The sequence below is a fragment of the Ostrea edulis genome, chromosome 2 (genome assembly GCF_947568905.1).
Source record: "Ostrea edulis chromosome 2, xbOstEdul1.1, whole genome shotgun sequence".
Taxonomy (NCBI): Eukaryota; Metazoa; Mollusca; class Bivalvia; order Ostreida; family Ostreidae; genus Ostrea; species Ostrea edulis.
Window position 1 is genome coordinate 29,454,898 of NC_079165.1, and position 18,402 is coordinate 29,473,299.

Below are 18,402 nucleotides of genomic sequence, written 5' to 3' on the forward strand. Positions count from 1 at the left end.
AATTCGTCAGAACCGAATTACAATGTCCCAGAGCATAGAGACAAGCATGACGTTTCCCTAAAAACATGCCAAGCTTCGGCAGATGGGCGTGTGGGTTTACGGTAATCTAGATTTATCGAATTCTTGTTTATTTGAACCTTGTTTTAGTTGGTAGACCTTTCGGCGAGAAAGTGCTGGAAATGGGATTAATTATTGTTTAAGTGCTGAAAATGAACATGAAAAACGATGCAAATGTTTTCACATAACGATATTGCACGCACATGATAATATACGACTTGGCGAGTGACGCTTTATGGAAGAGAACTGTTTTCTCCCAGTGGAGATCCGAGCTCACTTTGTGCTCCGTGGCACTCTACCTTTGAATGATGATACCAATTTGGTAAATTTCCCCGAGTAACTATCTTAATTGTAATTAACTTCTGTGGAAACTCTACATTCCAGTTTTAATATACCGTTGAGACATACTGACTGTCGCGATCTTTTCACAAATACCATCTAATGCGCGCTTCGTTATTGAACCTTTATTTCATTTGACTAAAGTAGCGAGTTAACCATTCCATTAGCTGTCGCCGTAATGGCAAATGGAGATAAATTTCATAAAACATATCCATTTTACTGTCTTTTGCTTGGTTTAAATGTATATGGTAATTTTAAAATAAAAAGAGGACAATATACTTAATTACGTTGATTTAATGTTAATTACTGCGATACTAAATATGTATGCTCTGTTCAATAGTCTGAGTTCGCCAGTCTCATTAGGTTCAAAATGGAAAAAAGAAAAATATTTCAAGGTATAAAGAATTGAATTTGTTTATTTCAAATATGAGATTGATCACTGTTCGTTATCTTCACCTTTCATATAGCTGGCGTGGTCACAACCGTGAAGAACACAATATTGTCTTTTGAAAATAAACTACAATTTTAAACATTCTGAGGATAACTAGAGTAAAAGCTGATCGACAAATGAAGGAGAAAGTGTAAACTTCATGAGGAGTACTTGGGAGTAATTCAACAAATCGCATTGCTTCAACTGAAATATGTACCTCAATCTTATTATTTAAAAGAAAAGAATACGGTAACTCAAAACATCATGGATACAGGACAATGGTTCTCCAGAAGTAGAGATTTATTCATGTTTCGTTAATCTATATTACGGATGTGCAATGACAAAAAATCAGCCGACTCATAATAACAACCCTTTTGTGAAGTTGTGTATGAATTTACTAACAAAATAAAATAAATATATTTTTGTAAAAAAAAAAATTATCACTTTTCTACGATGGATTTTAAAATATGGATATTGTTGGGTAACAAAGATAAAATCTAGAAATTTCGTAATCAATTTCAATCTAAACAAGCATTCTGGGAGTATTAAATAGCAATACATAGTCCTCTACCGGTCGCAAAATTACTGGACCGCAACAATATTTGAAGTTCCTTATGTAGGTTATGGTAAAGGGAAAAATTGGGGAACTGTGATAGGAATGGTTGGAAATCAACTACTATTCAGATACAAAGACTAGACCGGAAAAAAAGACAAATTTATAATTAGTTTGAGGTCTTTAACCAAGTCAATGAACTGTGAAATGTAGCTGATCATGCATAATTTATCTACACAGTTGTATTACTATGCTAGAAGTTTTGATGAGTGTACTACTCTTATCTACAGAAATAAGAAACTTGGATGTAAACTTTAAGCTGGTGTGAATGTGACTCCACCAGTTCTTATAAACTTGGTAGGTGCGAACTAAAATGTACCAATTATCAAATAAATATCTGCAAGCACAACAAAACAAAAAGTCCGAAAAACTGATAATTCACCCCATTTTTCTAAGTCCAAGGGCCATAACTCAGCGAAAAATCACAAAATTCAAATTTCATCTCTATTATGTTATGGCAAAGCAATGTACCAAATATCAAATGAATATCTGGAAAAACAGAAAATAAGTGCGAAAAACTGATAATGTATACAATTTTCTAAGTCCGAGGCCCATAACTTAGTGAACAATCTACGGACCGAAACCAAATTCAAACTTGATTTGTAATTTGTGATGACAAAGCAATGTACTAAATATTAAATGAATATCTCGCAACAACAAAAAAGTACGGAAAACTGATAATTTTTCTAAGTCCAAGGGTCATGACTTAGTGAAAAACGAACGGACCGAAACCAAAAATTCGAACTTGATCTGTAACAATGTACCAAATATGAAATAAATATCTGCAAGAACAGGGTGGGAAAATCTGGAAAACTGATATGCAAGACTGACGGACAGACAGACGGACGGAGCGAAAACCTAAAGCCCCCTTCGACTTCGTCGGTAGGGGACTAATAACTATCTGGTCTGAATAAATCTAAAAAGATTTGCACACAAGGTCGGACAACTTAGATGGTTCTCATCTGAGAAATACGTTAATCAGACATTTCATTTAATGACAACATGGATTCAAGAAGGGATATTCATTATAATGAAAGTTGAAGATAACCAACAGTGATCTAACTCCTATAAGGAACACAAAAAGAGAAACACGGACCCTGGTTATATCAGAGGTGGGATCAGACAAACACGGACCCCTGGTTATATCAGAGGTGGGATCAGACAAACACGGACCCCTGGTTATATCAGAGGTGGGATCAGACAAACACGGACCCCTGGTTATATCAGAGGTGGGATCAGACAAACACGGACCCTGGTTATATCAGAGGTGGGATCAGACAAACACGGACCCCTGGTTATATCAGAGGTGGGATCAGACAAACACGGACCCCTGGTTATATCAGAGGTGGGATCAGACAAACACGGACCCTGGTTATATCAGAGGTGGGATCAGACAAACACGGACCCTGGTTATATCAGAGGTGGGATCAGACAAACACGGACCCCTGGCTATATCAGAGGTGGGATCAGACAAACACGGACCCTGGTTATATCAGAGGTGGGATCAGACAAACACGGACCCTGGTTATATCAGAGGTGGGATCAGACAAACACGGACCCCTGGTTATATCAGAGGTGGGACCAGGTGCCTAGGAGGAGGAAACACTCCCTGTTGACCAGTCACATGCAGTGAGCCCTAATTCTTGATAAGGTAAACGGATTAATCCGTAGTTAAAATCAGTGTGCCAAGAACGGCCTAACAATACGAACATTAACTTAGGCCATAATTTCACAAGATGTGGGGGGTATTTGTTTGTTTTATGTCTCATTCGAAAAGTTGGTCACTCGTGTAGAGACGTCATGAGCTGAGTGAAGCGCCACCTAAGCATAGGGCTCAGGTCCTTAGCATTGCTCAAGGTGCTTTTTTTTTTACCGTGCCAACGCCTACCGTGACATGACACAGGTGATTTTCAAGGTCATATTCTAAAGACCCGTGCTTGGTGAAGGAACAATCACTACCTTATGTTTAACGACTTGGATATGACGCGGCACCGAGATCGAACCAGGACCTTCCTGTTGCGGATAAGCACTACATTGTTACTTGATTGTTACATTCAATCACGTAGGCTATGGACATTAAGGTATTCCATGTATAATGAAAGGATAATGAACAGTTTTGAAGGATTTAGATCAACATAAATGTTTATTGTTAAATGATGATGAAAGTGAAGCAGATGAAATTCACATGACTGGTAAATGATTAGAAGCTGACCTTTTTGCACTTAAGACTTTTTGGAAGAGTTGTCTGCCCTTTGTAAAATCAAGAAAAATCTAATTTTCTAAAAATGTGTGTGGTCAATGATTAATTTTATTTCATATTTTCACTAAGAGAAAGTGTTTGTAACTTTCTACCAAGAGATTTGTGTGAAAATATAATTTCTTTTTAAAATATTGTAATAAAACATGCTTTTCCCATATACTTCAATGTTAAATCCTAGGTGAAATAAATCAAGCAGTAAACAAAATTTTGAAAATTCCTACGGTGGATTATTTTTATTTGATGAACCCTTCAAAATGATACCATGATTATAAAAATTCCACCATCCATTTATTAGATATGAAATATGGTCATTACACATTGAATACCTTAAGGTGTATTCTCCCGCATAATTACTCATGGACAGTGTATCAGCCGAATGTCGTCGAAAAAATAAGGCACCGCTAAATCGGTACTGTATAATACGCCCGCATACATTATTGACCCTGGAATTTGAACAAATAAGGATTGTCCACAAAAGGATTTCGTCGGAGTTGCAATAACAATGTATTTTGCATTAAACAAATCCAAGTCAAAGGGCTATAACTCCTTCAAAAACAGTGGAACAGCATTTCCCTTGTAATATGCACATCTACACATTGTAATCTTTAATCTTCCTTTGCACTAAGTTTCATTGAAATCCCCAAAGGGTTTAAGAGGAGTTGCGAAGACAAGGTACTTGCATAAAATAAATCTAAGTCCAAGGGCCCTAACTCCTTAAAAAAAATAGAGGTGTAGCATTCCCCTTGTAATATGCACATCTCCATATTGTGATCTTTCTTTGTACCAAGTTTCATAAAAATCCCCCAAGGGGTTTAGGAGAAGTTGCGAGGACAAAGTATTTTGAATTGGAAAAAAAACAAGTCCAAGAGCCGTAAGTCCATAAAAAAAACATTGGACAGCATTCCCCTTGCAGTATGTACACCTCCATATTGTGATCTTTCTTTGTACCAAGTTTCATCAAAATCCCCCAAAGGGTATAGGAGGAGTTGCGAAGACAAAGTTAAAGGGACAGACGGACGACAGCGGTATATAGCATAATACGCCCGCACTTTTATGCGGGCGGATTAAAAGTGCAACTGGGTCCAGGTTTGACGCAGCGCAGGGATATAAAGTCCAGTCGGGACTTTCCCGCTTGCAAACCAAATGCCCAAACTACTGAGCTAGTACTGTGACAATAGTACTGAAATAGACTAAAAGGTTCAAAAGAGATCGTAGTGCCGTGCCGTCACTATCATAGAAAGTAACATGCACCATACCACAAAATGTAAATACAGGGTTAGGCCTATATAAAAGATTGGATTTTAAAATTTTATCTTACAAAATCAACAAACCAAAAAGCTTCTCAACCTAGAAATGTTTAAAACATAAAGCACTTTAAAAATGCATGGAGTTTGCTGTGACATGCAATGTGTCCCGCATCCTCTATGTACAGGAAACTAATCACACCACTAATTACATCCACGACATTTACCGGAGGCCTAAAGGCTATGGTGTTTGTTTCGTATCTGGGAGGTTCCGAGCTGGATTCTTGATTCTGGTGTCGCATCCGGTGCCGCATTCATTCTAAGACCTTTAAAATAGAGAGTAATGGTTCCTTCGCCAAGCACCCGGCATTACTATGAAAGTCACAGGTCTTTCAGATATGACTTTAAAGCCGGCCTGTCCCATTTCAAAGTAGGCGTTGGCACAATAAAGAACCATCACTGAGCGCAATGCGTAGGTCAATATATGTGGCACATTACTTAAAGGTGGTAAAACATTTTTGAATGGTGCGTTAACAACCACTAAAACTGCAATTTTATTCCCGTGGGGATCCAGGTTAGAATAGGTCCCCAGTACCCTTTGCTGGTCGTAAGAGGCGACTAAATGGGGCGTTCCTTCGGATGTGACCGCAAAAACCGATGTCCCGTGTCACAGCAGGTGTGGCACGATAAAGATCCCTCCCTGCTCAGAGGCCGTAAGAGCCGAGCATAGCCCTAAATTTTGCAGCCCTTCACCGGCAATGGTGACGTCTCCATATGAGTGTAAAATTCTTAAGAGGGACGTTCAAAAATATACACATTACTGTGACCTCGAAATAAAAGACACCAAGAGTCCTCCACATCTGCTTCGTACTTCGATATTTTATTAAAGGTGGATGTTGACGGCAAACAAACAACTCAACTTTATGACAAACGGGATGATTTCAGCTTCTCTATCGTCAACTTCCTTATTCATGTAGCAATATTCCATTATCACTTGTATATGGTGCTTATATCTCTCAACTGATTCGGAACGCAAGAGCTTGTTCTATGTATGACGATTTTTTTAAAATCTATGGTCATTATAATGATCTAGTTTGCCAATACAACCTATCATTAGGTCAAATGCTGTCTAACTTGCTTCATACCGATTGTTAGGCCGTTCTTGACACACTGATTTTGACTACGGATTATTCCATTTACCTGATGTGCAAGATGTAGGGGTCACGGCGGGTTTGATCAGTTGACAGGGGATGCTCATTTCTCCTTTATACATGTATTTAAAGCCATCATGATTTGATTATTTTATTTAATTGAATTACGGTGGTACATACATCCAAGCGCGATTTTAACAAATAACGCGAGTTTCTTTTTCTGTGAATCTTCAGAAGGAAAAAAAGAAAATTTAACATCTCATGTTTTGCCTTCAAAGGTCATATCCGAAAGACCGAGCGTTTGACGAAGGAGCAATCACTACCTAAGTTTATGTTTTGGGTTTGACCCGGCCATGGCACAAGCAGGGCTCGAATTCACGACCTCCCGGTCAGAAAAAAAAAATGGAATAGCTTCATACTTTGCATGACAACCCATATTTTGCATTGGATATTTTGATAGCTCGTGGTAATAGAAACATTTACAGGTTTTTCGTTTTTTGTTTTGTTTTTGAATTTATGTTCTAACTAATTCTATGAGTCAGAAATAAGTTTTTCTCATGGGTTTTAATATAATTCCATATAAAAAAATCTTTTAGTAGAATTACTTTGTATGATAAGTCTTTCAATTCATACCAAGTTTTGGAGTGCAAAATTTTCAACTCTTGAAAAATAATTTTGGGTTATAGTGAGTTGTATACCCGGAACAAATATAAATTGTAGTTTTAAGTCATCAGACCATAGTTATTTACAATTTTAGTTCCAGTTTGCTTAGTTGAAAAAAATCGTAGAATTATAAAATTTTGACTCGAGACTTCCAAATCTGTTTGAGAAACCAGAAAATTGAGCTAACTTAAACTACGTGTACATGTATATCATATCTATGAACATCGGAATCATCAGGAATGTAGCAGATAAAGCACTTTACAATACTTAGAGGTTACTTTATATGAGGAACACTCACTCAGCCGATTACATCTAAATGTGGGGTAGGGTAGGGTAATCGGCCGAGGTTAGCCGAATGGAGGAGCTACCACTGTCCAGACTCTTCGTATAGATCTAGAAAATTCGTAATAATAACGCAGCATGTTGTCCACAGTTTGAGAGTTTCAGTCAAGTTCCTCCCCTCCCCTAACACGGATAACAAACTTTAATTCGACAACTTGGAAAAACGTGTGGTCTTCTCTGTTACAATGCAGCTGTAAATGACTTTGGCATCGCCAGTTACATTTCATATGACCTTTCTCATAAAATGCACCTTTTACCGACGTGAAACTTTCAGAATACTTCATACAATTTGAACCATTAAGAGCTTGTAGTATATTATTTACAGGGTATTAATTACCATCATATTTTGCAGTCGATTGCCTCTTTCAGACATGGGCATGAACACAAATCACATCAAGTATTTACAGAAAAGGTAAAAACCTTTCCTTGCACCACAAAACATATTTAGTTCAACTGCTGGGTTCCTAAAAATATAAATATCTATTTATCATTACTCAAGTGAAAAATTACAAATTGTTTTGGAAAGCGATTGCAAAACATAGATTTGGATTAACGCCTTTTAAAACGTCTACCAATCACCTTCATCGATAAAGAACACAAAGATTGCCAATAAATATAAAACGAGGTCTTTACTGTTCAATTTCACGGCATTTGAGTAGCAATATGAAATATTAAAGTGATGAGGGCCCCTGATGAGAATGGAAATTGTAAAATTAAGGTATTAATTGCATAGGTAATGTTCGCACCTGGGGTACGGGCGATATAAATCGAACGCCATAGGACTCAAATAAGCGAGACCGGAACACAAAATTCGGACGGCGTAGGACACCTTTCTGTGGGGTCGTCAGCGCATGAAACTGATGTGATAGCGCAATTAATGAATTATGACTCTGAATAATAATACGACAACAGGAAAGGTTTTAGTTAGGCTGTTAACACCCCAACACATACATTCAATAAAGAATTTACATTTCATTTCACAAACTACAAGCGATGATCGAAATGACCCCAGCCAGACATTTATATGGAAAAGTCCACAGTGCATTGATAAGGCACTAAAGCATAAATATGTCAGATTTGTGAGAAGATCGCTAGGGCTTGCAATTTTCCGGAAGTGTGTACATTTATGGTAATATCGATCCTAATCATTCTTCCTAGATTTTAATCATCTTTTAAATGACTTTCGTGGACCCATGCTTTTATTTGGAATATTCAAATTCTCCCACAAATCCGACCATAATGGACCCGCACCTGGTTGCAATGTGAACTAGCTTGCCTCTTTCTCGAAATAGTTTTGAACAATTAAATTGAAAGGCTTTACAAATTTCAATCCTTATAAAGTTAACATTGACTTGAATAACATTTACCGTTACCGGAAAAAAAATGCTAATAGTGTTCGACTGCAATAAAAACTCATTTAAAATTGAAATAACGATGTTGAATGTCAACAACTACATGTATCTGATACTCATGAAAAAGCATCGCTTCCAACAATAAGTTTAATAACATCTGAAATTATAAATTCTTTTGGACATGCAGTCAAGAAGCAATTGGTTCCTCACATTGCAGCAAATTATTACAGAAATGTATTATTGTACAAGTATTTAACATTACAGATATTATTTACTTTTTTTAAATTTTAAAGAATTTAAGAAAACATTGTAATCTGGAATCACGTTCAGATTACTGATATATTCGCAACTTAAAAAAAAAAAACTCTTGTTTTTGATGTCGTAACTGTCAAACTAATGCACATTAGGGGGGTAGAAGGTAAATTTGCAACAATACGTTGAAAAGAATCGCCCGCATGATGGCAGTAGATGAACATTTGACCTCAGGCTAGCATACGTCATCGCATCCTGCGGGTCCAAATCCACTGTCTGGCATTAGATGGGCTGGTTGGAATCATACAAAGTTGTAGACGCCGGGATTTAAGAACCTTGTGTTGTTGACAATGGATGTAATACTGGCAATGGTGTCGTTTATTATATGATTTAGGTCTCATTGAGCTTTCGATAACTTGATGAAGCTTTCAATACATTTTTATCAGTTTAAGCATATTAATGCATTTACACGAAAGAAGTAGTTTTGTGCCATTGGGAGGATTGCAATCCTCCTTTGGGATAGAAAAGTACATCTAAGGCAACAGATTTCCTCCTTATCATAGAAATATCCGGGTCCTCCTCTGCTGGACTTTTAGTCTTCAATCAATCCATTTTTTTTTCTAGCTTAAGGTCACACGCGGCGTTTCTGCCATTTCTTCTAAACCTCTTTAATTCCCCCTATCTTCTAGATATGAAAAGTTCTTGTATGATTTCCGAAATAGCTTATACTGTTATGATATTACTACACTTCATATATCGGCCAGCTTAGCTCAGTAGTTAGATAACCGTACTAGTAATGCAAGAATCCCCAGTTTGATCTCCGATTGGTCCATGTATTTTTTCTCCCCTTCTTTGCTCCAATAACTTAGCAATGTCTCTATGCAGAACCTTCTGTAATACATAACAGTTGACATAACAATCTTACTAGCTACTACCACGAACTATCAAAATGTGCGAAATCAGACCTGGTAATATACTGCAAGTTTATTTTTACTAGATGTAATATACCTCAATTTGTACGTAAGAACAAAATAGGATGCAATGAGTTCTACCTGAAAATATCACAAAAATTAAACCTTGTACGTACGTATTGTTGAGAAACCTCGTATATGACCTTAAACACTACTTTTGCTGTCATACTCCCTACAACGAACATAAAGCACGTGAATTTTATATACCAGTGACCTTATAGAAATTCACTGAATAAATAATAGCAAAATAAAGAAGTGTTAGAGCAGATCTGGCGTAGAGCTTCCCAAATACGTCCGTAGATCACTGATGGTAGATCTGAACAATTTACAAGGAATCGTCTGTCTGTTCAGCCGTTTGTATGCCTCATATCGGTGACAGCCCCCAAAGGAGTAAAAATAGTCCCCTCCTTCACGCCCTTTGACCCAGAGTACATCGACTGGAGGAACATCGTGTGCGTGATCTTCATCCTTAAAATATACGACACTAAAATGTTATCATTATATACCGGTACATTAAATGCAGGGAATTTGTAAGTAACACTTCAAGATGATTTTACAAATACGAGAATACACATGCCAGGGCCATGAATGTCCCACCGTGTGCGGGATGCATACAGACGCATCCTTTATGGTGTTCTGGAAAACGAATCAAATCAAGGAAGTGGGGTCAATGTCAAACGCAAAAGGACGTGCATCTTCAAGTATTTTGCATGGTTACAGAATCCGTACCAACATGCATCTGTACATAATAAAGATATCTCAATCTGTCTTTCGTGGAGTTCAGGAGAATGAATTAAATTACAAAAGGAAAACGTATTTTCGTCAATCAGTCCTGGTCCCAAGACCATAAACTGAGAAAAGACTTAAGTCAAAATTTTGATTACTTATATCTTAAGATTTATCTAGCACAGATGATTTTTCAAAAATACAGGTTATTTAAAAAATCGAATGCAAACATATACCAAAAATTTTATTATTTCAAAAGTTAGCAGGATTTGAAATTTAGACTTAAGAATATTCTCAGTTTATGGTGTTGAGGTCTGGTAATATCAAAGAGTTTGTGCCATGATGCTGATATTAAGTTTGTTGGGGGAATGTTCAAGGCTCTCAACATCGTCGGAAACCCACGGTCTGTATTGTTTTCGTCTTGTTATCGCTTACAAAGCGGTAGCAAGATGGACGCGAGACATCGTAAGCGATCACAAGACGGACGCGAGACATCGTAAACGGTAGCAAAACGGACGCGAGACATCGTAAGCGGTAGGAAAACGGAAGCGAGACCTCGTAGGCGGTAGCAAGACGTACGCGAGATATCGTAAGCGGTAGGAAGACGGACGCGAGACATCGTAAGCGGTAGAAAGACAGACGGGAGATATCGTAAGCGGTAGCAAGACGGACGCGAGACATCGTAAACGGTAGCAAAACGGACGCGAGACATCGTAAGCGGTAGGAAAACGGAAACGAGACCTCGTAGGCGGTAGCAAGACGTACGCGAGATATCGTAAGCGGTAGCAAGACGGACGCGAGACATCGTAAGCGGTAGGAAGACAGACGGGAGATATCGTAAGCGGTAGCAAGACGGACGTGAGACATCGTAAGCGATCGCAAGACGGACGAGAGACACCGTAAGCGTAGCAAAACGGACGCCAGACATCGTAAGCGGTAGCAAAACGGACGCGAGACATCGTAAGCGGTAGCAAGACGGACGCGAGACATCGTAAGCAGTAGCAAGATAGATGCGGGACATCGTAAGCGGTAGCAAGACGGATGCGAGACATCGTGAGTGGTAGCAAGACGGACGCGAGATATCGTAAGCGGTAGCAAGACGGACGCGAGACATCGTAAGCGGTAGCAAGACGGACGCGAGACATCGTAAGCGGTAGGGATATAGACGTGGGACATCGTAAGCGGTAGGAAAACGGACGCGAGACATTGTAAGCGGTAGCAAGACGGACGCAAGATATCGTAAGCGGTAGCAAGACGGACGCGAGACATCGTAAGCGGTAGCAAGACGGACGCGAGACATCGTAAGCGGTAGCGAGATAGACGCAGGACATCGTAAGCGGTAGGAAAACGGACGCGAGACATCGTAAGCGGTAGCAAGACGGACGCGAGACATTATAAGCGGTAGCAAGACGGACGCGAGATATCGTAAGCGGTAGCAAGACGGACACGAAATATCGTAAGCGGTCGCAAGACGGACGCGATATATCGTCAGCGGTAGCAAGACGGACGCGAGACGTAAGCAGAAGCAAGACAGACACGAGACGTCGTAAGCGGTAGCGAGACATCGTAAGAAGTAGCAAGACGGACGCGAGACATTGTAAGCGGTATCGAGATGGACGCGAGACATCGTAAGCGGTAACGAGATGGACGCGAGACATTGTAAGCGGTAGCGAGATGGACACGAGACATGCAGACCGTGGGATTCCGACGATGGGTTTTCGAGATAATATGCTAAATATAATAGAATGAAGGTCATTAAAGTTTGAGAGGTTCATAAAAATATCATTTATGATGTTCTTGAAAACACGCTAAATGAAAACAAGAATGAATTTTGTATCTGAGGTCTTGATCATACAAAAGGCCAAGGTCACCATTACTGCACCGCTGAAATGACGTGCTGAGATACCATGTTCATGAATATTTCATGGGGGGAAAAAAAACTAGAATAAAAGGGAGGGTTAAGGTCAAACCAATCATGTAAATAGACATGCATATATACATATCATATGACCCACATCAGTCAATATGACCAAAGTACGCCTCCATACGGCTTAATCAATGTCAAGAGTGTGGTGTTCTAAAATACTGTACACACCTTGTTTAATAATATTGTACTCATGTATGTGATTCCAAAATAATATTTATTAGGTGGAATACTATGCATTGTGTTCTGTGAAAACAGACGATATGTAGTCAGTAATCCTGTACAACTTTACTTGGTGAGTTCTGGAAGAGCAAGAATACTAAGTATTTTGCACTTTACACAGGGTTACCACGATCACCTTCCCTTAAATTGTTAATTAGTGAAGGAACATGGTTTTTATTTTTTTGGTTTTTTTTTTTCCCCTTCTGTCTCTACATGTATGTTCAGAGTCCAAAATTTAGAATTCTTCAATCAGAAGCTCTCCGGGCAAACATTTAATAGCATTCTTTGGAATTAGAAGATCACCCCCCCCCCCCCCCCCCATCTATACCAATCAATTTGGACACCACATTTGACAATTTTACTTTTGCATCACCGTGCCTACAGACTATATATAGATATGCTACATCACCGTGCCTACAGACTATATATAGATATGCTACATCACCGTGCCTACAGACTATATATAGATATGCTACATCACCGTGCCTACAGACTATATATAGATATGCCACATCACCGTGCCTACAGACTATATATAGATATGCTACGTCACCGTGCATACAGACTATATATAGATATGCTACATCACCGTGCCTACAGACTATATATAGATATGCTACATCACAGTGCCTACAGACTATATATAGATATGCTACATCACCGTGCCTACAGACTATATATAGATATGCTACGTCACCGTGCCTACAGACTATATATAGATATGCTACGTCACCGTGCCTACAGACTATATATAGATATGCTACATCACAGTGCCTACAGACTATATATAGATATGCTACATCACAGTGCCTACAGACTATATATAGATATGCTACATCACAGTGCCTACAGACTATATATAGATATGCTACATCACCGTGCCTACAGACTATATATAGATATGCTACGTCACCGTGCCTACAGACTATATATAGATATGCTACTCACTTGCAGCGTCTCCATCAGAGATCTCACTTTAGCTTCGTCTAGAACTGACACAAACGGTCTAATCAACACCGATACTGGCACATCATGGACTTCAGCAATATGCTTACTGTGGATAGATGTCAGCTGGTCATCTGTCATTGAGATCCGTCTTTGACATTCCAGGAACCAATTTTTCGGAAAATATAAAGTAGGACAACTAGCACCTAACGACAGTGAGCTAAGTGTGTCGCCCTTGAATATTGCAATTGCCAAAATCAATATAGAGGTGAAGTATGTCACATTAAAAATAGTAAATCTACATTTTGAGTTTAGTATTGACATATCAATATGGGTTGACGTGAGGAATGCTACTTTCGTTTTTTCAACAGGAAGTAAATAATGCCAACGAAGGAGGGTTTTGCTAAATTCCACACGACGTACACATTTATTTATTATTATTGTCATTCAAGTTGAAATGGTCATAAAAATATTTGATATGAAATAAGATTTGTTTCTGCTGATGAACTTATCTACCTAGTATTATTTCCAGACAAACCGTTTGCTTCCTTCAAAAAATAAATAATATTGTTCGACGGAAATACTAACATTTCCTGAAATTAGCCAAACCCAAACGTTGCCGATAGTAAGCCCCATCTTCGATGATTTTGTAAGTTTTCTTGCTTCAGAGTATCTGTGCAAGGTTTACTTTAATGACGCGAAAATCTGTAAAGTGAGTCTATATTAAATAGGAGCTTCATTTTTATCTTGAGTCTATGACGGTCAGGCCGTGAACAGTTTGGCGTTTTACAAACGACGCTTTTGCGTTTGGAGTCTGGGACAAAAGTGAAAGCTGTGTTCAAACTGTCGCTATGTATAGATATAGTGTATAGTAATCATAATCATTGTAATTCTTCACTGTAAAATGTCAGGTTCCCTTATGTCAGATTGTATAAATATAGGGGGAAAACTGAGAAATTTTTGTACTGGGAGTTATTATGAGTTATACATGGCTACAGTGTCATTATTGGTGAAGTGCAAAGTGCGATTATATATGCAATGTGCATATATGATATTAGATGATGTAATCAAGTTGAGTTTGATCAAATTTTTTGCGTTAATTTCTCTGTTCTACTAGAATAGAGAAATTAACTACTACTTATAGGTTAGATGCTGAGTCTATAAGTCGTTACACCCTCTAACAGGTTGGGAACACTTCCCCTACAACGAGATCTTCTCGCTAAAACACGGCTATCCCTCTTTAGTGAGAAGTAAACATTACCACAAACAGGTGTTTTCGGTGTTATTTTTGGAAATGATGGCAAACTCTGTGCATTGCTGAATAAGTGCGACACACATTCAACATGATTCAAATTGTCTCTATGAAATTGACAACACAGTCAAGAAATTTCAAATCAATGTTGCTGTGTAAGAGGGTAGGAGTCTGAAATCCAATGCACATCATGAGTGTTTTTATTTTGATTAATATATTTGCAGAAGTATCAGACATTTTAGCACTTTTTCTTCTTTTCATGTGAAACACAAAGAGATGTACTCCATGGGTGTTTTACTCGGTTGTACGGGATATATTTACTCTCGCTAGAGAGGGGGAATCGCGTTTTCACGAGAATATCTTGCTGTAGGAGAAGTGTTCCCAACCTGTTTAAAAATAAATTCCTCATTCTCTAAAATTTTTCATTTAGCAGTCACAGCACTTACAGGATGAGAAGATGATTAAATATATACAGAGCGTAATTTTCAATATACGTGGTATTTCTTATGGGTTAAAGAGGAGTTTTAAAACAGTGTTAATAAAGTGTTCATGTATCCAGTTTTGGGGATTTATAGGAATAATAGACACAAATTGGAACACATGACAATTCTTTTGTAAATAGTTGTGTAGATTACTGCTCTGTGAATTACATGAATCACATGCTCCAATGTCTCAGTCGCCTCATACGCCCTCAAAATTAGAACAGTTATAATCTGAGAATTATTTGGTACTGCCATGTACAACTCGAGTCAGGGGTATATTGTTTTTGTCCTGTTTGTCTGTCAAAACTTGCTCATAACTTATAAATGGTGTTAGAGCTTTCATATTTCATACATGCATGTACATTCCTTATACTTTTCTTTTGGTACCAAAGTTTTTGACCTTTGAGTTTGACCTACTTCTATGAAAAGTTAATGTACTATCTAAATTTCATATTTTGTATGTAGATTCCTTATAACAAGACCTTTCATTTGATACCATGATTTGACTGTGACCATGGAGTTTGACCCCATGAAATTTCAAAACTTTAAGCAAATCTCTAACCTTGCTCATAACTTTTGGGTGGTCAGTGACAGGGCTCTCATATTTCATATATGCCTTCCTTGTGAAAATACCTGTCTTTTGGTACTGTAATATAGGAAAGGAGAAAATTTCAGCCTGGATTGGAAATGAGACCCCGGCATTACTAGTCAGGTGCTCTAACCACTGAGCTATCCGGACCGATATCCAGTCCATATAGCCCTAACTACTACATATTCCTTCCTCCTTAAATTGTCTTTCAGCCCACAAAGACACTTGATCCAGATTTTATTTGCCTCTAGGAGAACATTTACCTGAAGTCAAGGGGTGGTCAACAGTACAAAATGTAATATAGGAAAAGAGAAATATATGGCTGGAGTCGCTGGACTAGGAGTTAAACCTAGGACCCTAGCAAGTTTTACTAGTCATGTGCTCAAATAACGGAGTTCCTTCTGTATATAGTATATACAATATGTTCAAATCAACAATTTACTAGTCATGTGCTCTAATAACGGAGTTCCTTCTGTATATATTATATACAATATGTTCAAATCAACAACTGAGTTATCATCAGTTATCCAGTTTGATATTCATGGTCCATATAAGCTGCAGAACTGTAGCCCTGAAAAAATATTGGGACGTCAGAGAGCTACAGTTCTGCAGCTAGGTCCATATAGCCCTAACTAATACAGGTACCAAAGCTCTTGACCTAATTGTTTATTGTTTCTTTGTTGCCACCAGGGGCATAGTGTTTCACAAACACATCTTGTGTATGTATTGACAGATGAGATCATATTATTCAAGATTTTCATTTCTATTGTGTATGTTGTGTTTATTCAGAACTGATTTATTAAATTTCAAAGTTTTCTACAATTGTGTGAACTTATTTGCATATTCAAAGAATTGCTCATTTTCTTTAGGTACAAGTTTGCAGGTGTAGAGAAAGCAAAATGTGTATGACATTGTGAAATCTTCAGGAAATAAAAAAAATGACTTAACTTGTGCGGGAAACATCTTGAAGATGGCAGAGGCTTCAGAACCCATACAACGAGGAGTGGAAGTGAGGAAGTCTAAAAAATCTGTCATCTGTTCATTTGTTCGATTTATGAACAGGACACAGCGAGGTGTGGACATTGTATGGTTGAATTATGAAGGAGCAAGGGTTAAATTCAAGACTCTCTCTGCCTATGAATTTGTGGACGTGAACACTTATGTGGGGCATCCATGGATATTTTTAGATATGGAAACTGGTGAGAGACTTGTTGTAAACTTGAAATCTGTATATGAGCCTACAACAGGATGGGTACCAGGCCATTGGCCACCAGTCCGAAAAGTCGTTAACATAACCATACCCAGTATGTATATGTTCTGTGTCTCTGGATTAAAATATAATATTTTTAATATTATGATAATTTTATACTATTTTTAAAGAGATTATCAGTGGTAATAATTATGATGCATTTTTACTTATTTTACAGTTTACTCTCTAAAGGACTCCTGCATAAGGTTTTTTAGGAGGCACCTCCCCAAAAAAAATATTAACAAACTAGATATGCCAAGTTCTTTGTTGCAAGAAATGTATGAGAGATATGACACACCAGCTATAACAAGTGGACTTAGATCATCTGCAAGAGTGATGGCCCCTTCCAACCCAGAAGAAAGGGACCCATAATAGAACAAAGGGACCATAAATGCTGAAAACTGTGTGAAAATTTTTGTATATTCTAAACACATGTAAAGTTCAGTAGCGCTACAGATAATACTTGCATGCAGAATATGTGTTGAAGAATAACCATTTTCTCTCAGATCGATTAATTAATATTTAACTCCATTGGTTTTCAACATTTGCAACCATTTCCATCATTACACTGCCATTAATCATGGCAGTTAATATAAATCTCTACAGGTACAGTGGAACACTGGGGTTAGAATAGACATGTTGGATTATGTATTAACTGGGTATTACTATAACCCTCTTCATTGTTGATTGTGAAAGTATTGTTAACTGATAATAAAAAGTATTTAAAATAGACACACTCGAAGTACAGTACTTTTTGTTTACCCAAGTATTTAATATAGACACACTCGAAGTACAGTACTTTTTGTTTACCTTTACTGTGGAGAACTGATTGAATTTAATTTCGTCAGGAGAGATTTGCTGTGCGTGAAGTTCAGGAGGTAGGGACATTGAACACACCATTTCTGAGTTGCCCAATCGTTGTTTCACTTTGTGGTATTAACTGATGCAAAAATATATTTTTGTACAAACGCAGTGAAATGATTACCATTGCTATGCAACCACCCGAACTTTGGGGAAACACAAATTTTTTAAATTTACAAGTATTTGAGGATAAAGAAGTTAAAACTATTATAAATCAAAGTTTACCATCTTTCTTTGTTAAAAGTATCAATCCTGTAGAAGAGGAAATAAAAAACTAACAAGGAAGAAATGTTACAGTACACTAAAATTGATGTCTCCTTTTCCATAGTTTTTAAAACCATTTTTAGGGATGATCTTTAAATACCTACATACCAAATATCAAAAGCCTATGTCAAAAGACAAAAAAAAGTTATGATCCAGACAAACTTTGTATGAAAGCGGAAGAAAAATTCACATCAAAACATGTCCCCCTTCTGGG

At 37.8% G+C, this 18,402-nt stretch overlaps 2 protein-coding genes across 6 annotated transcripts; one reads left to right on the forward strand and one right to left on the reverse strand.

Annotated features, from left to right (window-relative positions):
- Positions 1-8,584: 8,584 nt before the first annotated feature.
- On the reverse strand, positions 8,585-13,938 carry LOC125681123 (uncharacterized). 2 transcript variants are annotated; one of them, XR_008799870.1, is made up of 3 exons: positions 13,495-13,938; positions 9,791-10,142; positions 8,585-9,594 (listed from the first exon to the last, which is right to left on the reverse strand). XR_008799870.1 is itself a non-coding variant. In XM_048921056.2 (2 exons), exons 1-2 carry the CDS (start codon positions 13,936-13,938, stop codon positions 9,933-9,935), a joined length of 654 nt encoding a protein of 217 aa, XP_048777013.1. In that variant the 3' UTR covers positions 9,670-9,932. The 2 variants fall into 2 exon arrangements, 1 of the variants encoding a protein (XP_048777013.1); XM_048921056.2 differs by lacking the exon at positions 8,585-9,594 and having other exon boundaries at positions 9,670-10,142.
- LOC125681124 (von Hippel-Lindau disease tumor suppressor-like) lies at positions 13,497-17,797 on the forward strand. 4 transcript variants are annotated; one of them, XM_048921058.2, is made up of 3 exons: positions 13,497-13,759; positions 16,684-17,118; positions 17,242-17,797. In XM_048921058.2, the coding sequence occupies exons 2-3, from the start codon at positions 16,785-16,787 to the stop codon at positions 17,433-17,435; spliced, it is 528 nt and encodes a 175-aa protein (XP_048777015.1). In that variant the 5' UTR covers positions 13,497-13,759; positions 16,684-16,784; the 3' UTR covers positions 17,436-17,797. The 4 variants fall into 4 exon arrangements, with proteins under 4 accessions (XP_048777015.1, XP_048777016.1, XP_048777014.1 ...); XM_048921059.2 differs by having other exon boundaries at positions 13,502-13,764; XM_048921057.2 differs by lacking the exon at positions 13,497-13,759 and adding an exon at positions 14,081-14,140.
- Positions 17,798-18,402: the final 605 nt, after the last annotated feature.